This window comes from Miniopterus natalensis, chromosome 3, assembly GCF_054644295.1.
Source record: "Miniopterus natalensis isolate mMinNat1 chromosome 3, mMinNat1.hap1, whole genome shotgun sequence".
NCBI classification, from domain to species: Eukaryota; Metazoa; Chordata; class Mammalia; order Chiroptera; family Miniopteridae; genus Miniopterus; species Miniopterus natalensis.
This window is the reverse complement of record NC_142083.1, coordinates 93247063-93271284: the sequence shown is the minus strand read 5'-3', so window position 1 is coordinate 93271284 and position 24222 is coordinate 93247063. Positions and strand designations below refer to the sequence as shown.

At 47.6% G+C, this 24222-nt stretch overlaps 1 protein-coding gene across 1 annotated transcript in view; it reads right to left on the bottom strand.

Annotated features, from left to right (window-relative positions):
* PDPK1 (3-phosphoinositide dependent protein kinase 1) overlaps positions 1 to 23372 on the bottom strand; it is an 80689-nt gene extending 57317 nt beyond the window's left edge. Inside the window, exon 1 of the mRNA XM_087815702.1 lies at positions 23275 to 23372. Within this exon, the coding sequence (XP_087671828.1) occupies positions 23275 to 23298 (24 nt within the window). The 5' untranslated portion in view covers positions 23299 to 23372. The remainder of the gene's footprint in view (positions 1 to 23274) is intronic.
* Between the last annotated feature and the right edge of the window lie 850 nt (positions 23373 to 24222).

Sequence of the window (24222 nt, the reverse complement as noted above, 5' to 3'; positions counted from 1 at the left end):
TATACTATGAGTGAGGGCTGTGCACACAGAGCATTGAGCACCTCACAGGGTTCCCATTATACAAAGGGGAAATGCTTCCTGGGCTTCCAGGCACATCCTAGGTGCAGACCCTCAGGCCCGGACTGCAGAGTAGCAGGACTGTGTGACCCTCAGGAACACATGTGAGGAAGGGAAAGCAAAAGCAGTCAGCACTTCACACAGCACAGTCCTGGGCACTACAGCACTGCTGCAATCTACCTGGCCACATGCCTGCTGGGTGGCCATCATTGCCCCATAGGAAGGAGGGAGAGCACCACATGTCTGTTATGCCCCATCCCACCACACCTGTCCCACCAAGTGTGTAAATCAGATTAACACGGGCCTGTTTACAGGCCTCAGTTAAGTTTACCTGTGTGCCCAGCCATCTGCCAAGCAAGGCTCAAGGAGACAACAAAAGAGGCACACAGGACAGTGACAAATGTTCTTTTAATTCAAAATTAACATGTGAATTACTGAATAAAATGTCAAACATGAAGTTTTAAAATAACAAAATGTGATGGGCTGATTCATGGACCTGGAAAAATGTTATTGTACATCACATGCTTCTGGACCAAAGACAATCCAGCAAAGGCACCAACATAAAGGTTTTTTAAACAGGCAGGGGACAGCCAGCCCATTGCTTCTTCTCATAGGCAGAACCTTAACTATGGGAGGTGCCATAAGTAACATCCAAGAGCAGTAAGAAGTTTCCCAAAGAGTCAGCTGCAATGGCTGAGACAGAGTACAGCAGGCAGGTGACTGGGAGTTCACAGGAAGCAAGGAGGCACTAAAGACCTGGGCGTGACCACATCAAACAGACAACCCTGATCTCAAACACTCTTGGAGGATCTTAACACAGTGAAGATGGCTTCAGGAGCACTTACCAAAATAAGCTGTCTTCAGCTCAAGCTTCCTGATTGATAACTGAACAAGTAAGTGCCCAACCCATGAGCAGTCCCCCAAAGACAATGAGAAGGTTAAGTCTAATGAGACTCTGGTTTATAAACATGTGTTTCTGAGAGCTTTCTTTTCTTTTTATCAAAGTGGTATCTTTGGTTATAAAAAAGGTCTCCAGAAAAGATCTTCAAAGGAAAGCACTGCCCCTTAGAAAATGCAGGTTTGCATCCAATCTGGGCTAGGCCAACTCTGAGTGCAGGTGCCAACCAGATGGGCAGCCCTCAGCACTTACCTCTTCCCATTTCCACTCCATGGTTGGACCTGACCCAAAAGACCCAGTGACATGGAGCAGTACCTGGCCACCCACTAACGAAGGAAGAAGTAGAACACTGCTGGCTAAAACCTGCTCACTTCCTGTCTGACACCGGTCTACATGTGAGGATGGTTAGCCTCACAGAAAATGCCGAGGATACCTGAGCAGTTGAGAGAGGAGCCAGGAGGCGAGACAAACACTGAGATTTGAAAAAGTGAGTGTTTTGTTGTTACTGGTGGTGCCTGTTGAGGTGGCAGACAGCGAGACGTGATTTAGGCAGAAAGAGCAAAAGAGATGGCATTGCAGAGCTGCCCTTCTCTCTGCAGAATTTATTTACTTTTTAAAATATCTTTTTACTGATTTTAGAGAGAGGAAGGGAGAGGGAGAGATAGAAACATCAATGATGAGACAGAATCATCCATCGGCTGCTTCCTGCATGCCCCCTACTGGGGATCGAGCCCACAACCTGAAACCAGGGCATGTGCCCCAACCAGGAATCAAACCATGACCTCCTGGTTCATGGGTGGACTCAACTACTGAGCAATACCAGCCAGGCTCTCTGCAGAATTTAAGTGTCAGATGTGCTGCTTCATGTCCATACATGTGGATGTAGAGGACTTCGAGTTTGCCGCTGCAGCAGCCCAGCTCCCAAAACTAACGGTCAGACGAAATGTGCTACCAAAAATCCTTGTCTAGGTGACCCAGCATACCCAGTACTTGAGAGAGAGCCTTAGAACAGGCAATAGGCTCAGTCCTGTGGCAGCCACCAATGTGGGGTTCATCCTGGGAGCTGCCGAGGCTATACCTAAGTACAGTCCACTAGGAGGGAGCTCTGAGCCTCAGGAAGTATGGGGCCCCTGATGCATATTTTATCCCAGTGGTTCTCACCTGGGGCAATTCTGCTTCCCTGTTCCCCACCCAACCTTAGCAATGTCTGGAGGCAGTTTGGGTTGCCATAACCAGAGAAGTGAGAAAGTGTTACTGGCATCTAGTGCATAGGGGAAAGGATATTGTAATACCCTACAATAAACAGGAGAGTTCCCATTTGAGTGGTCCTGAACTATCCTGTAGACTCTACACTCCCTCCCACAGGAAGAACTCCACCAAGTGTTTGGTGACAGCCTTCAAAGCACTCAATAGCAGGGAAGGCCCTGTGTGCAGAAAGACCCTGAATCACCTCTCAGAGTAGTAGAGAGAGCCCAAGCACAGGAAGCTGAGATTCACAGAGCTAGCTATGGCAGGTTGAAAAAGGCATGTTAAAAAATCCTAAGGCTGTATCTGGGAAACAATAAGAAACTTTCATCCATGACCTAAACAGTATAAAATGGCAGTATTAATGAGGCTTCACAGTAGCCAGACTGCCAACCAGGGCTGTGCCTTTACACTGAGAAATACCAGACTGAGCAGAACAAAGCACTCATGGCCCTCCAGAGCCAAATGGGCATCCAGGAAGCTGAGGGAAGGGGGAGCAAGTGGCCAAGAGAACTGGAGAAGGCTGAGGAGGGAATGGGCACAGCTCTCACCAGGGTGAGGTGACACCCAACTCCCTCAGTGGCCATGTCCACATTCAACTCCCAAGGGGGTAAAACACCAGCCTGACAAAGATGCACTCATCCAAAAGTCTCAGCACAAACCCCTGCTCCAGGGAAAGCAGTCCCGCCACTCCAGCAGCCATGGAGCCAAAGCCCAAGGACACACTGCCAGGCGCAAGTCCTTGCTTTCTGTTTCAGTTTCCCCTGGACTCCCGGCTCAAAACACGCGAGTCTGGGCTGGAACTCGGCTTGATACAGCTGTTTCCAAATGCCACTCTTTGACATTTCACTTGCAATAAGATTATACCCAGTAATTTCTGATATAAGTGTTGTGTTTACTTAAACTAATGAAGCAAGCTCTCAACACAGAGCGGGGATCTCAAAAGCACAGCTAGGAGCCCCTGTGTTTGCCATGAAGAACACCCTGATTATTCCACAATAAAGCAAGCCACTGCTTTATTGAGAACGAGAACACGTCCAGCCAGGAAACTGGATGTGAGAAGCGTCTGAGCACACAGCCTGTCCTGGAACAGCCGCTCCCGTGGGGAATCACCTCTCTCGGAAGCAGCCCCCACCCCACCACAGCAGGTAAAAGGTATTAAGACTTAATCCCACGTCTATATTCTTAGCATTGTACCCTGTGGGTGGTCTAGGATTGAGATCTTGTGTGTTCTGCATACTTGACAGTGTCTGTCACAAGATAAAGGTTTGAGCCAAGGTTCTTCCCACCTGTAAACATCACTGCACCTGATGCTACTAACTTTTACCTTAACAAGATACCTGGCAAGTTCACTCAGCCCAAAGCACAATTCCAGTGAGCTTCAAAGGTGTTAATAAGCCTCTCCTTGAAGGGACACATGCCACCTTATTATAAGTTAACACAAACCAGTCAGTCACTTCACTTTGTTGTGTGTTGTCAGCAGCTGGCTGACACCATCAGCATGCTTCGTGGGAGGAGAATGCTCTGGTGCCTGAGTGGAGTCATGCATGCTTTGGTTGGGGGGACCACAGTCCGAGGAGAGAACAGGGTGTGTGCAGAGATGCAGGAGGGTGATGAGGTGGCCCGCGGGTGAGAAGAGTCAAACAGGACGCTGGCACAGCACCTTACATGTCCCACAACTCTGTATCCTCAGTCCTGGGAGGGTCAAGGGAGCACGGAGACCTTTAACTCGCCCAGCGCAGGCAACTCAGGCCGTGGAGTGACTTCTTAATTTAAGTACACTTGACTCTCCAAAGCCACGGTTTTCCTGTCATTTCCTAAAAATATATGCACTCATTTTATTCATCAGAGTTCCTTAAAGGAGCTGAATCAATTACACTATTAACCCAACTACTCAACAAACATGGCCACTGAGCCAGCCAGGGTCCGGGGACATCACCTTAAGGCAAACATGGTCACTGTCCCTAGGAAGCTACATCTCAATAGGGTGACGAGCCTGACACCACTTACAAAACCAGCTGGTTAACGCTGTGAGGGTGGCCATGGTAGAGCTGGTCCAGTGCTGGGGGTACAGGGCAGACCCCTGGCTGCTGTGGGCCACAGTGTGGGTTGGTGAGGGGCTTGGAGGGGGTGGCTGCAGGGCTGCAGTACTGTTCAGGGGAGGGTAATGGAAGCTTACATGGTGCTGCAGTGGCCGGGAGGGAGATGCCAAAGTACAGAAAGTGAAATGTAGTAAAAGTGAATTGTGCATCACGCATTTTAAAGTTTCACTTTCCTCTATGTTTCAGATTCAAAACACAGTACCCTTCATGAGTCAGAAAGAAAAACCTGTCATTTTGAAATCAACATCCAAGTGAAGGACAGAAAGAACTCTGGTGTTTGGAAATGGCAACAATAGGTGATGTAATACAGAGGACAGACACACACCTGCTTTTCCGCCACATGCTTCATGTGAAATGGCAGGGCCTCCGCCAGCACCTCACAGCAGCATCAATGATTTAAGGAAAATGTAGTGCTCTTATCCATTTCATCAACAAAGGTTCACTGAGCATCTACTGTGTGCCACACACTCTCCTGGGCACTGGAGAGACAACAAAGAACAAGACCGAGCCCATGCGCTCAAGAAGCCCCCATTCTAGTGGGGCAGAAAGAGCCCCCCCAAAACAAAAACTGGGTAAAAGTTACAGTGTGCCATGTGGTGATAATTACTGTGAGAAAAATACAGCAGAGAAGGGAGATAGGGAATATTTGGATGGGGGTGGTATAAATTTAATCAATCAGAGAAGCCCTTATTGAAAAAGTGACATCTGAGCAAAGACCCGAGGAGGTGGGGAAAGCCCTAAAGACACCTGGGGAGAACCTTCCCCACAGAGGACTAGCCAGTGCAAAGGTCCCAAGGCAGGAGTAGCTCTAGACTCACAGCAGTCCAGACTAGCTCCAGACAAACTCCTGGGTGCCAGGCAGGGACCTCAGAACCCCTGAAACACCCTTCTGGGTACCTCAGGGGTGGAAGCCTGAGAAATGGGGCTGCCCATGAGGACCCAGGCACCTTTGAACAAGAGTCTGATGATAGCCCAACCAAGGCTGTACTGTCCAGCATCAGCCCAAGGCTCTGAGATGCTGGTCACTAGACCAATGCCCACTCCAAAACCACCCCAGCAGCATCCCCTCTACTCCACACTATGGGCATGATGACACAGGAACTCACCATGAACAGCCTTCCTCCTTCATGAAATTCAGTGATTTCCTTCCTGCCTCTGCCACATGTGCCAGCTAAGCACCTCACCTCAAGACCAGTCTCAGGGCCTCTCTCAGATGGAGATGTTTACAGGGTCGACTTGGTGCTTGTGCTTTCTGTTCCCACGAGCATAACTCACTGGCATGGGTATGTTTAATAAATAATTTTACGCCCAGATGGCGTGGCTCAGTTATTGAGCATTGACCTATGATCCAGGAGATCAAGGTTTGATTCCCAGTCAGGGAACATGAAGAGTTTGTGGGCTTGATCCCCAGCAGGGGGCGTGCAGGAGGCAGCCGATCAATGACTCTCTCATCATTGATGTTTCTATCTCTCTCTCCCTCTCCTTTCCTCTCTCTGAAATCAATAAAAACATATTTAATAAATAAATAATTTTACTTCTGCAGCTAAAGAAAATGGTGGTTGCAATATCACCTTGTAAAGCACTTTTTAAGCATCAATTGTGAAATGGAAAGCAAAAGAACAAAGCCCTCGTGCAGTGTGAAAATTCCAAATGTTTATTTGTACTATAGATGTTATTCTAAAGGGCTAATTTTAAAAAACATCTTGAGGAGTAATTAAGCTGCACAAACAGCACTCTGACACCTCATCTGGAGTAGACTTGCTGACTAGCAGCTTACGTGCTGGGGTGAGTGGGGTCTGGTCAGGCTCCTGAGGCGCCAACATCCAGCCTGCCAGCTCTGTCCTGTGGAGGCAGCACAGACTGGGGACTCAAGGCGACACAGGGCCAGTGAGTGAGTCATTCCCTCCCAGCACAGCCCTACTGGTTAGCAACCCATTTGGTAACCCAAAATTATGGTAAGTAAATACTTTTAGTTACTCAATAGCTTCTGAAATTTCACTCTCTGGAGAAAAAAAATTTTTAAACCCTAACCCAAGGATATGTTGATTTGAGAGAGAGAGAGAGAGAGAGAGAGAGAGAGAGAGAGAGAGAAAGAAACATCGATGTGAAAACACTGATCAGTTGCCTCCCGTACGCATCTTGACCAGGGATCGAACCTGCAACTTTTAGGTGTACAAAACGATGATCCAACCGAGTCACCCGGCCAAGGCTCTCTGGAAAAACCTAAAGCAACAAAATGCTAGGTGTGCCTATCCTTCATCCCTGTCTTCCCTAATAAAATGGAGCTGGTCACAGAGACGTTCTCAACATAGCCCTCTGCCGCCCAGTTGTGAAGGCATCCAGTTACCATGAGAGTTATGATAGTTGGCCTTTTTTACACATAGACGTGCATGCCAAATCCATGCCCCTCACTTCCAAGCCCCTACATCAGTGCCACTCCTTTCCCGCCAGGAGTCTCCCACAAGCAGTGACCCAGCCTCCAATCTTCCTTCTCTACTTCCCACTAATAGCACCCCATCCATCTCCCCACTTCCCCTTCTGTGCTTCTCTCTCTTACTTCCTATGTGCTGTCAGGATGGGACAAGCTTTCTTAACTTCACTGCCACTGAGAATTGGGGAAGGTGTGCCAATGGCACAGCTCTATCAAGAACAAGGAAGGACACCTGTTCTCAATAAACTTGGTTAGCCATCGACACTGGCGCCTTTGGAATCTCTGACAAAGTGGCTCTCACCATGTCCCCACAACTCCACGCAAGGTAAACCTCCTTCTATACCTGTCAGCGTGGCATGGTGAATTGGTAAGTAGCGCTGCCACCGCTATGCTTGTTCCACCTTTTCAGAGCAGGCACAGGGGTGTGTGGAGAGAACTACAACCACCTCTTCCCAAGAGCATCTCTGACAGGAAGACAAGTTTTAAACCACTGACTTCCAAATGAACTTGAAAAATATAGTCCATATATAAACTGGGCATTTTCTGTGGACTTCAATTTGTTTCACACAATTAGTATATAAGAATTTAAGAGTTTCAACTTCTTTGACTTTTTGAGTACTGGATTCAGCAGTCTCCTCTTAGAAGTAGAAGCTCTCAAGGGAAAATTACTTTGAGATCAAATTACATTTTCATAGCCACCAAAAACATATCAAGGCTCAATTTAACTATGTAGTACCTTGCTTAGCCGCTAAGAGAGTTTAGGAAAATATCAGCATAAAAATATCCAGTATCCAATATTCAAACCTGCTAAATGTAGCAAACATTTGATTGACAAATAGACTGAAATGCAAATGAATTGGGGGCAAGGAAAACAAATGACCAAGGGTTTTTTTGGATTTCTTTTCACTGTTCCACAAAGTCTCACAGCAGACACCTCTCCTCCTCCAAAGCTGCAGACAACAGCTTCCTTCACCCTTAGAAGACTAACTGCCAGGTAGATGGAAGCTGCTTTTTACAATACAGAACCATGTTTTTAAAGCATACCTCACAGTCCTTAATTACCTGGCGGCAGGACAGTGTTGCACTGGGCAGATGAGGAAGTGAACTAGAAGAGCCCTGAGTCAGTGCCAGGAGGCCAAGGAATTTAATTTGGGAGTAGAAGGTTGACTAATGTTCCTCAAATCCCTCTGGATCCTTATGTCTCTCTCCTTCTCTCTTTAGGAAGGATAAAAGGCAAATTAAGAAAGGATTTCATATGAAGACTGAGCTTGGGGAGGTTGAAGCCAGACTCGGGGTCAGTGCAATGAGAAACAGTCTTTCATTCTGAGAGGGAGCCTTTAGATCTGCACAGGGACCAAGGATTCAGCAACTACAACTGGATTCTTTAAATGTGTCTCGGCCCTTAAGGGTTTTTTTTAAAGTTTCTACAAACCTGCTAAGGAAGAATCTAATTGCAGGATATCACAAGAATATAGAGATGCAAAAGCTTAACCATTAGTTACTAAACTGCGTATGAACTAGTCATGCACCTCAGACAGACAATTACTGTTACAGGTACAAGCAGAGAAGGGTTATAGCAGAACTGTTAGAACACGCACTCTGCTGGGTTGAGCAATACTCACTAGCTGTCTCACCTTGAACACATTATGTGACCTCTCTGTGGCTCAGACCCTTTACCTCATAGTCAGGGATAAGGAGAACGGGAACTCCCAGGCTTACTGTAAGGATTTAATGAGTAAATGTATGAAAAATACTCAACCTGACTGGCAGGGAGTGTGCTAGGCGCACTTTTACAATTAAATAACACAGAATATACAGACACAAATTTTCTCCAACCAGGGGCCATCAAATAATAAGCCCCTCAAGCCCTTTCCAAGTATTGTTTATTCATCTGTAACTAAAACTGAATTAAATAAATACTGTATCACTAGACCCAATTCTGTGAGTCAGGCAAAACAATAAAGGCTGACCTCCCCTAACATACCAGCAGAGGAATCAAGATCAAAATCAGGGCCTTGTATGGTCAAGATGTTGTCACAAAGCTTAAGGCTCTAGCAGCAAGAGAAATGATCCCAAACTCAAAAAGTTAAGCTGTCTTTAAGTGCCTCCTGGGTGGAGTATGCTCTGGAGCTCTGAACGCACCAGGATAGGTACTGCCAACAAACCACACAGAGGGAACACCTCCCTCTGGGACTCTGTGTAAAAGGGGTGGGAGGCTGCCATCAAATCCAACCAGTTCATCCCTAAAGGGACTCTGCTCTCAGGTTAGCTGTGCTCACTGACAAAGAACATTCTGCTAAGAACCTCCTCTCGCCCCAAGAAATTTCACAAAGCTAGGCCCAGCAGAGAAAACCAGTTTAAGGCAGGGACAGTAACCACGGCTGCGATTCCCATACCCAGCTTCCACTATGAAGAACTACAGAGAAGCCCTGGCTGGTGTGGCTCAATTGGTTGAGTGAGCATCAACCCGTGAACCGATTCCCGGTCCGAGCACATGCCCAGGTTTGGGCTCGATCCCCAGTCAGGATGCTTGCAGATGGCAGCTGATGGCTGTTTCTCTCTCTCATCGTTGTTTCTCCCTCTCCCTCTTCCTTCCTCTCTCTCTAAAAAGCAATAAAAACATACTTTAAAAAAAGAACTATGGCGGAGCAGCAAAACTGAGGACCTGAGTTCTAGGTCTGTGACTTATCTGAAACCAGGGGTGGTAACCATGGGTAAACCACACTCTCTCTCAGCCATAATTTACTCTTCTATTAAATGAGGTTGATAACATCGACCCACCCCTTGAGGGCTGCTGGGCACCCCGCCAGCAACAGACATATGAAGGTGCTTTGTGAATGAAGTATGCCATGAGCTCATGGGTAAGACAGGCCCTGGCGTACTGGCTAAGGTGGCAGCAGGGGCTTCTTGGGCCCGGGATCCTGCCTGCATGTGCCCCTAACGCAGACCATACCACATGCTCTGCCCACCTTGGCCTTTGACGGAGGGCAGATGGGGAGCTGGAACACATGAGACAAGTGGTCCCCAATGCTCTTGTGCAGTACAACACATAGCAAAATGCTGCTTGTCCTAACCAATGGGGAACCAACTTAGGAGCTGAAGCTCCAGGTGGTGGCTGTCTGGATTTAAATGAAGACCAGCCCAGCTGGTGTGCTCAGTGGTTGAGAGTAAATCCAGGAACCAAGAGGTCATGGTTTGATTCCTGGTCAGGGCACATGCCCGGGCTGAGGGCTCGATTCCCAGTAGGGGGCGTGCAGGAGGCAGCCAATCAATGACCCTCTCTCATCACTAATGTTTCTATCTCTCTCCCTCTCCCTTTCTCTCTCTCTCAAAATCAATAAAAACATTTTTTTAAAAATAATAAAATAAATGAAGGCCAGACTAAGACTTTTTATTGTTCTACAGAGCAAGGTGGGGAAAGGACAAGAAGGGAGGAAGAAGCATTCAGTGGGTCCCTTCCCCTGGGGTGGTCACTGAATCTGTCCTCCCACTCTTTCCTCCAGCCCCTTCTTGGAGCCTTTCGCCCAGCAAGAGATAGGTGAGGTGGGTGGAGTACACAAGGCTGGGTTGTGAGCAGCCTGAAGTCTAGTCCTCATATTTAACCAGTCTCAGGGCTCAGTAAACACCGTGTCTGCGCACTTCACTAACCTGCACCATCAACATTGACTTTGCACATGTATCACCAAACATACTATACAAAATGCTGAAATACAAGATTTCATTGCATGGACACCAAAGCTCTGCGGACTTCACTGCCTACCGGTATACTTTACACACCATGAACTTGATTAATATGAACATCAAGATGCAGGTTACCTCTGAACCAGAGGAGAAAAGATTACAATCAGAAGGGCCTCTCAGGGCTTCTAAGAACCTAGCAAAACCCTATGTTTAAAACAGGATGGTGGGCACAAGAGAATCTGTCCTATGTTCAGCCTTTAGATTTTCCATAGAATTATATACACCCCTTACAGATACACCTTTAAATACCATTGTTCAAAATAAAATTAATGAAATGCTATTTTTCTTAATTTCTAAAAATCATAACTACCATTTAAGTGGTTACTGTCTGCCACAAACTTTTTAAAATATTTTACATATGTTATCACCGTTACTCCTCAAAACAACTCTTGGTGTGAAAACCACTGGCATTCTTTTCACAGATGGGGACACTGAGGCACTGAACAGGTCCTTGTCAATAGTCACAAGTTCAGCAGTGAAGCCATATTCAAACTCCTTCCTCTCAACCCCTTCCAGTTAGTACCAGTTAGCAGAGGGTATGCATGATGCTCATACTCCGTGTCAGCCAGGGACCAAGGAAAGGGGCCCTAAACTGGCAGGGCCATCCTGGGAAGCATTTAGGAATCCCCACCATAACATACCTTAGGCTCTTGCTCTTCTGACCTGGCACATTTCTCTACACAGAACCTAGCTGAAACAGTCAGAAATTTAGACTAAGGCATATTAAGAAAACATTTGTTAAGGAATGACTCCTAACAACTGGAAATGGCATACGTAAATGTCCACCAGTAGAACAATGGCAACTCTGGTTCACCCAGAGAGAGGCGTACCAGGCAGTGTGCAAAAATGTGAAGTGAAGCCTGGCCAGGAATGGCTCAGCCGTTGAGCATAGACCTAGAATCCATGAGATCGAGGTTCGATTCCTGGTCAGGGCACATGCCTGAGTTGCAGGCTCAATCCCCAGTAGGGGGCGTGCAGGAAGCAGCCGACCAATGACTCCTCTCTCATCACTGATGTTTCTCTCTCTCCTTCTCCCTTCCTCTCTCTGAAATCAATAAAGATATATATATATATATATATATATATATATATATATATATATATATAAAAAAGTGACGTGAAAACAGGAGACAAAACTGTGAGGTATCGAATAGAAGTCCCAATTTGGTTAAAAGACAGAAAGGAAATGATAACCTCTGGGTAAAGGAGAGACAGACCATCCAGTTAGTTCCCTGTAACTATTAACCTTGATAGCTGCAAAGGACAAAGTGCAACATGGGCAGGGTCAGCAGAAACAGCTGCAGAGCTCCTTGTGGTGGGCACCTCTGAGGTACCATATCATCACCCACCAGTCCACCCACCAGGGGCAACTGGTGATACAACATGGGGCCCACAAACCTTTTTAACTCCCAGGTTCATCAGTTCCTACATTCAGGAAGGACTCAGATGTATAAGGAGCATTTGCTAATGAGCAGATGAATAAACCACCATTTTTAGACACAGATCCTATGTGAGGCACAGAAATCATTAACTACCAGTCAGGGCCTGGCATGAAAATCCTACTTCTGCTTTCCAAGCCTGTTATCCTGGAGCTGCATCAGAAAAAACAGCAGTACTTCAAAGATAATTCAACCCATAATATGTGTTAAAAGCTTTACTCAGTAAAATCTACTTATTGGTCAGAAAACAATTTTGACAGCCACTTGCCACCTTTTTCTTTAATCCACACCCAAGGATATGTTTTTATTGAGTATTAGAGAGAGAGAGGCAGGGGAAGAAAGAGAGAGAGAGAAACATAGGTGTGAAAGAGAAACATCGACCAGTTGCCTCCCGCATGGGCCCCGACTGGGAATGGAACTCACAACCTAAGTATGTGCCCTGACCAGGAATAGAACCTGCAACCTTTTGGTGTATGGGATGATGCTCCAACCAACTGAACCACCCAGTCACTTGCCTTCTGTTTTGCTAAAATTAATAATTTAACATTAAAAAGTTGACTACTGAAAGAAAACTTAATTTCTAATCTAAAGTCATGTTCATTAATATACCATTTAAATACGAACCTTTCCTTGGGAATTGCGTGCAGCAAACGTTTTCCCCCATGATCTAGTTTGGGAATCTGAGGGACACCTAACTTGACCAAAAATAGGTTATCTGGTAAGTAAAGTGAAGTGGTGAGGCCAGCAGGTATTGAGCTGTTTCCCTCTTTCCCACTCTTCAGCTTCCAACCCCAGCACGTGGCAGGAAAACCTCCTTTGGCCTCCAAGACTACAAGGTCAAAAGCTAAAATAAAACCCAGAGCACGTGGGCACTTCCAGTGAAATGAGAGCCTTTTTCTGGGGTTCTAGCCCTTCTAAGCCCTCCTGTCTAGCACCCCCTTCCTTCCCCTCTCTGGTCCCCTCTGCTAGGCTGGAGACCCTCAGGGCTTCCCACCCCTCTGATTGCTGCAGCTAACCCTACCCTTCCCCTTGCTGATGCTGACACACTAGCTCTGCACTTGTCCTCCTGTGTCCTTCAATCTCAGTGTAGACTGAGCCACACTCTGTCCTTCCCAGCCCATGGCTTGTGTACCCTGGAGGAAACAGCATCTCCTCATGCAAGGTGCAAGATCCTTGAGAGCAGCACAGGGACCTGAGGGAACTTCCTTCTCACAGTCCTTAAAACACCCTGGACTTCGTTTACCCTCCATCAGTGTTCCCCACACATAAACCTATACCCACAGTGATATGGATAAGTATCCTAATAACCCTAACAGGCTATCCTGTAAGGAAAATGCCACACTTTTGTTTTATAAAAATCAGAAGCTTCTCTCTCCTTGAAATGGGGGGGGGGGGGGGGGGGGCGCGACACTGGATGGGACGGGACACAAAAACCAGCCCCACAGAAGGCCATAATAAATAAATAAATGTCATCTGGCAGGAACACCACTCCAGCAGTGTAAACGTCTGCAAAAGAGAGCCTAGCTTACTTCTACCTGAGAATGCCTATCCTGACACCTGAAAAGGCACTATAAACAGATTGTCTCCCTTCCTGGGCTCCTTATCTGCAAATTTTGAATAAAGAGTTTCTTACTGGGAACCATAATGGACAAGGAGACACAGAGAGACTTTGTTGTAACAGCCAACCCCCACAAATAAAACTTCCCAACATCAGCATGCAGAGAAAGATCTATTGTGCCTAGCATGACATTCAGCCATACCTTCACCACTCACCAATTTCAAGTTCACTTACCATAAACAAGGAAAGGAGGAGGAAGAAAGGAAGGGCAGGCAGGCAAGTCAGTCTATATTTTACGTTGTCTCAGCCAACTCCAAGCACCTAACACATGCTTGCAGGCTGGCCAGAGTCCTGGGGCAAGCCCTCAACACCCTGAGGCCTATCTGCCTGCTGCCAGGAGCCATCACCATCATGTTCTTCAAAGTGCTTTCCCTTGTTTCAGTGCCCTTTCTTCCTACCTTCATAACTGTCTTGCTTTTGCTGTGGTTGTGCAGAAAGGAGATTGGAGGGGCAAATCTGCAGATGGGTGGGAAAACAAACCAAACTCATGACTTTCCTGAACTGCTCATCTTCTGAATCCTAGCTAGAACAAACTCCATACTCTGCTCTTGGTTCAATCTAAAAACCTCAAAGTAACAGCCCATAGCTTAGTCTGTGACTCGAGGCAAAGGTCCTTAAACAATAAACACTACAGCTTCACCTGAGAGAAGAGAGCCAGAGGAGAATGTATCAGAGCCAACCACCTACTTTCACAAAGACCTGTGACATAAACCCAGCCTCCATCCTGCAGAAAAGGCACCAAGAAACCCAGTACTAGGACCTGAGCTGCAGGCTGCACTAATGCGGATGACATCACAAGCAGCAGCCTCCAAGTGTTCTGGAGAGATGCAATCCGCCCACCTAGAAACCAGTTCTATCAGTGAGTTCAGGCCCACTCTGCACTTGGGGACATCTCTGTCCCTGCAGAATGTCCCAGGAGTGTCCACGTCTGCAGAAAGTGGCCAGAGCAGGCAGGCGCCTGGACTCCCATGTCAGCTCTGACCTGGTACATGTAAGTCTGAAGCCCTCCAGGTCCCAAGTGTCCTCATTTGGAAACTCGAATAATACAACAGGGTAATAAGCATGAAGGTCCTTCCAAAATAAAAATACTGTGGTAATGCTATGACCACAAACAGCACATATCAGAGAGCAGGGTCTAATCCCAGTCAGTCAGCATTAATCTTGTTTCACCTCAACAGTGATAGTCAGTGGGCGTCAAGCACTCCTGACAGGATTCTCTAGAGGAACCCACTTACGTGGGGCTCTTCCTGAGCCCATACCACAGCCTTGTCACCAAAACACATCAGACAAACCCAAACTGAGACACAGGACACGAAATACCTGACCATTACTCTTCCGAAGCATCATCTTCATGAAAAACAAGGAAGGCCTGAAATTGTTTTAGATCAGAGGAGACCAAGGGGCATGAGGACTAAATGCAATGTGGTCCCTGGATGGGATCCTGGAACAGAAAGAGGACATGGTGGGGAAACTGATGCAATCCCAACCACTCTGCAGTTTAGTTAACAGTGGTGCCCATGTCAATTTCTTTTTTTTTTCTTCATCCTCACTCAAGGATCTTTTTTCTATTGATTTTTAGAGAGAGTGGAGGGGGAGAGAGAGAATGAGCGACAGAGGGGAGAGAGAGAGAGAAAAAAAGAGAGATCGATGTGAGACACATTGATTGGTTGCCTCCCGCAGTGCCTGACCACGGCAGGGAATGAACCTGCAACCCAGGTACGTGTCCTTGACCAGTGATCGAACTTGTGACCCTTCGGTGCACAGGCTGACGCTGTACCACTGAGCCACACGAGCCAGGGCCAATTTCTTGGTTTGACAGATGTGGAGTGCTTGTGTAGATTTAACATGAGGGAAAGTGAGGTGATGGGTATTATGGGAACTCTGTGCTGTCTTTACAACTTTCCTATATATGTAAAATTATTCCAAAATCAAGTTTATTGTAAAAGTAAGTTAGTTTGGAGGCTATTTTGAGAGCTTCAAGCAAATTTAAAGGATCTGAAAACATCCTGTGTCATTAAAACCTGACTCAGAGTCACTGCTCAACACTAATTTGAAAAACGTAGGGCCACTGAAGGAAAGTAGAACATTTGAAAAGAAGGAAAGAGCTTGGCCAGTGGGAAGAGCTTAGCAGTTGAGCATCGACCGATGATCTAGGAGATCTCAGTTTGATTCCCAGTCAGGGCACATGCCCAGGTTGTGGGCTCAATCCCCAGTAGAGGGCGTGCAGGAGGAAGCCAATCAATGACTCATCATTGATGTTTCTCTCTCTCTCCCTCTCCCTTCCTCTGTCTGAAATCAGTAAAGACATTTAAAAAAAGGGGGTGGGGAGAAAACTGAATACAGAAAAAATTTAGTATAAATTTCCCAATCCCACCAACTCCTTCAGCTCGCATTCTCCAAAAGGCCTCCGTGTTTGAAGCACAGCAGGTCTCCCTGTGCGAGCAGTAGCCAAGCACAGCCTGCCTCATCGTCCCAGCTCGCCGAACTGCCTCCCTCCCTCTTGCACTTCTGCTACACTTGGCCACTTGCTTGCTTCCTTACCCTCTGGGTGCCCCAGCCTTCTGGGCCCCTGTGACAGGTGCACTCTGGGTCTAGATTCTTCTGGCTCCATTCGAGAGCAGCCCCACAAAGGCTGGCCAACCCTCCTTCCACCACTTGTAATGGCCATGCTGTTGACTGCTTCCCTTCAGCCCCTGGAGCAGGGGAGTGGTTGGTGGGACTCAGAGAGGAGTGGGAGCACATGCAAGCTGTCCCCCACCCTCTAAGCTACAGATTCAGTCCTTTTCACCCAAGGATTCCTCAGGCTAGGAACATGGAGCTCTGTTCTGTTGATGCCTCTTCCCTAACCCACCACCAGCCCATCCTCACCCCCTTCCACCCCATGGACACAAAGCTCAGTGACAACAGCTTCAGGAATAGAAAGTTATCTAAAATTTAAAAAGAAAAAACAAAACAAAAGGAAAGAGAGGGCATTTAGTTTTTTTTTTTTAAAGGAAGGAATGAGAATAAAATGCATTCACATATAAATTCTGTATTTAGATCCACATTTTTAATTTTAAAACTGGATATATGAAAAGAACCAACTATGTACTTACAATCAATAGAAGGCTATAATTTTGACCAGTGAAAAAAACCCATGAAAGAAAATGCCAAATTGCAGGAAGGAAAAATGAGTTAACAATAGAAAAAAGAGTAGTAAATGCTAAGCTTTTGAGATTGTGCGCTGACAGTTTATTCTCTCAGCCTCCTGTCCAGTCTGTCACAGGCCACTGGGAAAGAAAAATGCAGAATGGCTAAGTGCTCAATCTCAAGGAAGAAGGAAGCTATTTAATAATGACAATACCTCAGAAATGAGCAGTTATCAAGCTTCTTAACTTCCTAAAGACATTAGCTTGCTAACTTACCTGCTTCCCCAGGGTCTGGCTGCTGTGGCTTTCCAGAGCCTAAGAACATGACTGAGCAGAGCCAATATTTGGGCAGTTTTGCCAAAAACTGGTCTGTTTCCATCGTTTCCCAAAGGAGAAGTCCATGCAGCATTGTTTGACAGCCAGTGCGGGCACACACTGGGTCTAACATTCCCATTCTACTCCTGCTCTCCTCCTAGGCTGGTGGTGCCCTGGCTCACCATGCTCACTCACTCACTGTGTATCCGTCCACAGGTGCATGGTGGGAAACCAGGAGAAAAGTTGGCTATCCAGAGAAAGAGTCCTGAGGATCCCCAGGACCACCAGTTGCACAACCATTTCAGCAGAGTGGAGCTTCTGGCACTTGGGGGTTTTGACACCTGGGGGCATAGCCAAGGTGCTGTATGTGACTGCACCCACCCATGGAGCACATGCCCCTCTTGGGACAGGACACTTAGAAATTAAAGCAAAGTTGAGGCCTGGGAAAAGCCCTCTCTGACTCTGCCCAAAGTGGCAAAGAGAGGTGTGTTGAAGGGACCCAACATCAGGGGGCATTTCCCCCAACGTCCCTCTGTCACAAGGGAAAAGCAGCTTGGCTTCTAGTCACAGGGACTGCTAGGGTCATACTGATCCTCAGAGATCTTTAAGAAATAGTCCTTCCAATGGGAAAACAATTGCCTCCTATGCAGGGTCCCCATCACCAACACCGGCTCCTCTACAGGTTAGGTACTCAGGGCCCAGCTATGTGAGGACAGTGGTCGAAGGCAGGCCTCACCGACCATGGCAGCAGTGCCCAGAATACTGTATGCTTGACACTAACAATTGGCAAAACCAGATTTAACTCAACATTTGATTGCCAAGACTTCACAGGAAGGGCTGCAGTATAAAAAGGAACCAATGGCATTGAAATATAAGCTTTCAAGGGTCAGATAACGCACATACAGAAAAAAGACCTATCCCCCTTTAAGTTATATTCCCTTAGGCAATGAAAATGTTGAAAAGGGGTCCATGTTTTTAACCCTCTGATTTCTTCCTACATTGGAATGCTTTCATACTGGGCATTAAACTGGCAACAAACAGTTTAAGATGAGACCCTGTACTCCTCAAACATATACAGCTCTGAAAGCAGGGGAGTCAGAATGTACATGCACGATACAGACAGGGTTTTGTTAATAAACAGCAAAAATGGTAAGGTAGGCAGGCATGTGACAAATACACCACAGGAAGCCCAGGTATGAGAATCAAGAGGAGAAAGCATGAAAAAGAATAACAGAAGCCATCTAGAGACTCAAAGTTTAGAAACATAAGAACCCAACAAGGTACAGAACCTGTTTTAAAGAAACAGAACACAATATATAATAAAACCTGGTGCAGACAAGGGGGTAGGGGTCATGACAAAGCTGACTGGTCCAAAAAGGTTTCACAGCCATCTTGGCGGTGGGGGAGTTCCCACTAATGGGAATTTCTTCAGGCAGAGAGGAAGGGCCTGAAGAGAACCTGGCAGCCCAGAACATCCTGGACACTGTCTTGAGCTGTGCAGGCTAGGAACAGAGGCCACATGGCAGGGGTGTCTGAGAAGGGACCCTCACCAAGGAGAAGCAAAGTGACAAGCCAGGAGAGGTAGGGGGAAGTCACAGGAGCACTGGAACCTGGGGACCCGCCAGCAAGTCCCAAACCTAACCCTACTTCCTCCCTCACCAGGAAAGGGGGAACTAGGAAGAGCATGTGTCAATGTTTTCAGCCCCACCAGGCCAGAGTGTGTGATGCCCATGCAGTGTGGCGAACCCCCTCCAGATATAACTAGTTCCTTACTGCAGGAGAGTACCCACAGCCATTCTACAACCCAGCACACACAGCACTTCAGATGGGATTGAAGAACAAGGTCTGCAAGATACAACCTTCTGCTAAGTGGGGCAGAGTTCCCAGGTCCACTGCAGGCACTGTCCTCCCAATCTACCAGAAACAGGGAGGGAGAACAAAAATGTTAACTCAGAGCCCCTTTTCCTACAGGTTTTCATTGCAGGTCAAAGCACTTCATGAAATTTCAGTGAGGCTTCGAGCTTCCCTGCAAATCTTATCAGTCTTCCCTAACAGCATCCAATACATGGCTTCACTTTGAAACACAACTCCTGCTGCAGTAAAATTAATTCCAAAAGAGAAAAACAGGTTGAAGAATGAGATTAACAATGAAATGCATTGTAAAAGCTAAGCTTTTAGGCTGGATGAATTCTGACTGTAATATTACAGACACACACACGCAGCCTCCTGCATGCAGCTTCTCATCAGCCCTCTCCAACGTGGGCAGGCCTGCCACCAGCTCCACAAACACACAGAGGACAGGGACCTCCAGAAAGAACTTATTGGCATCCAGACGTTCCTTCAAACGATGCCTATAAATGTTTCGATTCCCTGTAGGCTGCAAGCTGATTTAAAGCTCAGTGGCTGGTACAGACGGCCTGCAATCTTGTCTGTGGATAAAGGAGGTCACTAGGCCATCAGGAACTACGTGCCCACCTTCATCAGGTCCGTTGGAAACACTCCAGATGGAAAGCACACTTGTTTGTCCTGTGGGCCATGCGCCCAGTCACGGGCTGCTAATGTCAGACCTGGCCATATTTTTCACACACAGTTTACAGTGCTGTCACTTCCTGCTTCTGTGGGGCTGTGTGTAATCCAACTATTTAAACAGAAACCTGACTCGGTTGCTCTAATAAGGGATTTGGAGCCCTCAAACCTAAATCCTTTGGAATGAACTATCTCCCTAACGCAGTCAAAACAACCTGAAATTTCTTGGAGTAAAAATTTCTATTTAAATCTGGAATTTCCCCTACACTAAGAGGATGGAAACAGACTTTGTGCAACTATATAAATGCAACCAGCATCAAGCACTGAACACAGACTCCAAGAACCATCATGAACCCAACAGGCCTTTCTTCTCTAAGACACTAGCATCAAACACATTCCCCACTACTCTTGAAAAAAAACACTCTGTCTGTTGTGTTGACTCAGCTAGCGACGATACACAACCAGTTCTTGATATTCAAAAAAAATTTTTTGAGGGTCCGGTGTCACACTGAACAAGTAAAGAATGCTATATGGTTATAGAAGAATGCACTACTGAAAATCCTAAATGATACTTGTCCAAAACTTAGTTTCCACACCAGCACTTCCTCCCCGGTGATCTGCCCTTTGAACCTGCCTTCAAAACAACTGTGCTCCACACCCCTATGGCCAGCTGTCATCACAAGGACAGGCACACAGAACTAGCACATTTGAGTCCTAGCCCTTGCACCTGCTGAGGAAGTCATTTCTGCATCAAGTGTCCTCAGCGTCGGCACCTTACTCTGGTCAGTCCATTTCCACAGAAGGCACCCCTTAGTATGGGGCATAGTAAAGTGCCAGTGAAGGCTCTCCACGCACCATCTCAGAAGGAACGTACCTTCCTGCGCCGCACCCCCATTTTTGCAGTGCTTCCCAGGTCATCAGGCACTCGCCCTACACGCACCCAAACCTCCCATCAGGTGTCTCAGGAGATGAGGGCACAAATTCAAGGGGGACACACCCAGGAGATGCCTTTTCCTCCTCCCCAAACTGCACTAAATGCAGCCTAGAGACCCAAACCTGCTTTAACTAATTGCCCCCAAGCCTCTTTTCAGGTCCCACATCTCTACAGGCTGGTGCTGTGACTCCTCTTACGAAATGCATGTCCAAAGAGTAGAACAAACCTACACTTCTACCTCTTACTAGCATGGGGACCTCACCTCGCCAGCTCTGGACTCAGCTCAGTAACTGCTGTAGGGGCATCATGGGGACAGAAATACATCACACTACAAGAGGCCACATGAGGAGGAGCTATCCAAAAGGGAGAGTGAAAGTCAGAACCCAGTTCTTTCCATGTTTTCTGCTTTCCCCACCACCTGCCCCTACAGATATAGTCACCTTTGCAAACACACAGCCACCACAGAGTTGCAGGGAGTGACTCTGCCTAATCACCAATTTTACACTTAACAAAGTCGTTGCACAGTCCTTTTTTCCAAAGGGAGGATTCCAAGCCTCACCCATTCAGAATATCAGCCCTCAAATTAGGATGAACCAGAATCTCTTTCCAAACAGCTGCTTTCTGACAACGTGAGGCTGCAACAGGCGCGGGGGGGGGGGGTCCACAGAGTTCAGCTATCTGCCCAAAGAAATAAGTGTGCTGTCCTTCCATGTGACAATGTCCCTCCAGCCTCCAGCATAGTCAGGACATTCAGGCCCAACCCCCTGGGGAAGACCTCCTAGGCAGTGGCTGCACTGAGCTGCCTAGCAGACCTTCCTTTAGGGCACTCCTCATGTGAGGGCAGGGTGGCACCCAGGCCTCTGCCATCACTCAGATACACTCTATTTACCAAACAGTTACTTAACATTTTCTGCACCTGTTTCCACACCTATAAAATGGAAACAACACCTACCTTGAAACACTGTTCACAGAAGCCAAACAACACGTGTGAGCTATCTACCCAAGTGCCTTCCTTAAAGGACATGCTCAATCAGTGGTATTACAGCATAGGGCCTACCTTACATCAAGCTGAGCTACTCCATTTTCAGACTTCACAACTCCTACTGCTCCCCTGTTGGCTGTACAGGCTTCAAGAAATGGGAAAATTAATCATCGGGACAAGGGATTCTCATACAATGCCACCTTAAAAGACTAGACATGAACAGCAAACTCATTTGAACCATGCAGATCTATCTCTTCTCATGTAAAAAATATCCAATATTGGGGGCATCTCTGCCATTTACTGATGGGAAATGTGGCATATTCTCACATACATTTGTACATGTTAAGGAACATAGCTCCAGACACAAAAACCTCGTTCCTCTCACCTCCTAACAGGAGGTCTAGCCTCTTTTCTGTAATTCATTTCTTCTCTCCTTGGATTCCAGCGTTTTTCCATGAAAAAGCTGCCTCATGCAAAAGATGCCAGATGTCAAATGTCCATCACGTGGAACTACAGAGACTATGAGAAAAAGTGCTTTTTTCCTCCTCCAATGGAGACCATCACAGTACACACCTTGCACTGCAACAGCATCACTGTGTGAAAGTTCATTTTACAAACATCCAGGGTTATTGTCAACCCCAGCCTCCACTGAGCTTCCCCCAAACCTCCTAAATCATGTTTTTTCCGTGTTTTCCCATGCACTGTATGTCACCGTAATCAAAGACATCCCTTTAGCCTTTCACCATTTTCCTCAACAGAACAGGTCCTCCTGCTCTTAGACTTTGGGTTATCACCCATCTCTATAAGCTGACTGTTCTTAACATGAAGTCCACCGGTGAGCTGCAGGAGGTTAAAGAGCTTCCTGAAGTAATTACAAAATTCGGTGTAGCTGTGCGTTTTTCTCAGGAGAGGACGCATACCTTTCATTAGATTCTCTAAGGGACTCGTGACCCCCCAAAAAGATAAGGGGCCAAGTACATTTCATGGATCTTCCTTCATTTAAGGGATTTGCCTTTTCAACCAAACTTCACAAGCTATCTAGACATTCTTCCATTACCTACTTCACATTCCCACACAGGGTATAAAACCTTAAACCGTCTTCCCAAGAGTCCAGAACTTAGCAGGGGAAAAAACAAAAACACTAGAGATACTTTTAGCAACAGAAAGAAAACATAGGAACACTAGAGATACTTTTAGCAAAACATTTAACCCAACAAATGCTTTTTCTTTTTCTTTCCCCCAAAAACCCCTCCTCCCTGTCACGCTCCCGTTCCCCTAGGCGGTAGGGTCAAGCCCAGCCTCCCAGGGGCTTCCCACAACACCGGTGCCAGTGCGGGAGCGCAGATGCACGCAGGAAAATCACCCTCCGGGCCAAAAAGGAGTCTCAGACTCAAAGCTAACCAGGAATTTGGAAGGCCCGGAGCATCAGGTGCTTTGAGCAAGGAGCTCACGCCTCCTGCTTCTCTACGGGCAGAAGCACCAGGACCCCGTTCCAGGTTTGAAGGCCCAGGGCGGCTCCTCCGCAGACAGAACGAAAAGTAACCCCGGAGGCTCGACTCCAGGCCGCGCTGAAAACAAACTTTCCAAACATTTCCACCGCGACGGGCCGCTGACACCTCTCCGGCTTCCCCAGCCCTCCGCGCGCCTGTCAGCATCGGCACCCGCCGCACGACACCGGGCTCCCCTCGGCGGCTGAGCGGCGTCCCCACGGCGCCCACGATCCTACGCCCTGGTGTCCGGCCCCAGGTGAGACGCCGCCCGGCCCTCGGAATCCCGCCGCGCCTCGCCGGGCCCAGGCGGCCGCCGCGCTCGGAACGGTGACAGGCCAGGGCGCCCGGGCTGCCGCGAGCGCACTCACCAGTTGGCTGGTGGTCCTGGCCATGGACCCCGCGTCCTCCGCAGCACTGCGCGACTCTGTGCCTCCTCAGCGTCCTCCTCCCCGCGGCGGAGCTCCAGCAATGGCCGCCCTCATCCTGCGCCCGCCCCGCAGCTCGCCGCCCCCGGCACCGCCCCGCCCCCGCGCCACGCTGGGCGGGACTTCCGCCGAACCGCCGCCGCCGCCTGCACCCATTGGCCCTGCTCGCCGTCATACGGCGGCGGTGCTGGTCAGCCTAAAAGGCGCCCCAGAGCCGCATTTCCGGGTCGGGGCCCTGCGGGCTGGAGCCTGCGAACCCCGCCTCGGGGGGTGGGGGCGCGACCCAGTGGGAGCCAATCCCAGGACCGCCGGGCGGTGCCGGGAGGTGGAGGGGGCGAACTGTCATCCCAGGCTCCCAGACCGGGAAAATGAGGCTCGCAGGGTCCTGGGCCCGCCAAGGTCACACACCAGGATAAGAGGCGAGGCTGGGCTCCAACCCGCCGCTCGAACTCAGAAGTCGGGCTCTGCGTAAGCTCCGAGAGGAAACTTCACTAGTTTAAAACTAAGGAATTGTTCACGGTAGGAAATTTAGTCTGGCAAGTCATATTTATACAGCAGAAAACAATCCGATCTCCTCTCCGCTTATAGTCTCGGGAACGCTTTCAGAACTTCTTTGCTTATAATTTTTTTTGTAGTTGACGATGTTGTATTTTTTGGAAGTTATTGTTGATAATGACGATATTCTTGTTGGTTAATTGTGGTAAAATACACATAAAATTTACCACATTAACCATTTTAGGGTACACTTCAGTGGCATTAATTATATTCACATTGTGTGATGATGTTTTATTTCTTTATTTTTTTGAATCCTAACCTGAGGATATGCTTTTTTATTGAATTTGTAGAGAGAGGGGAAGGGAGAGGAAGAGGGAGAGAGAATCATCTATTGGT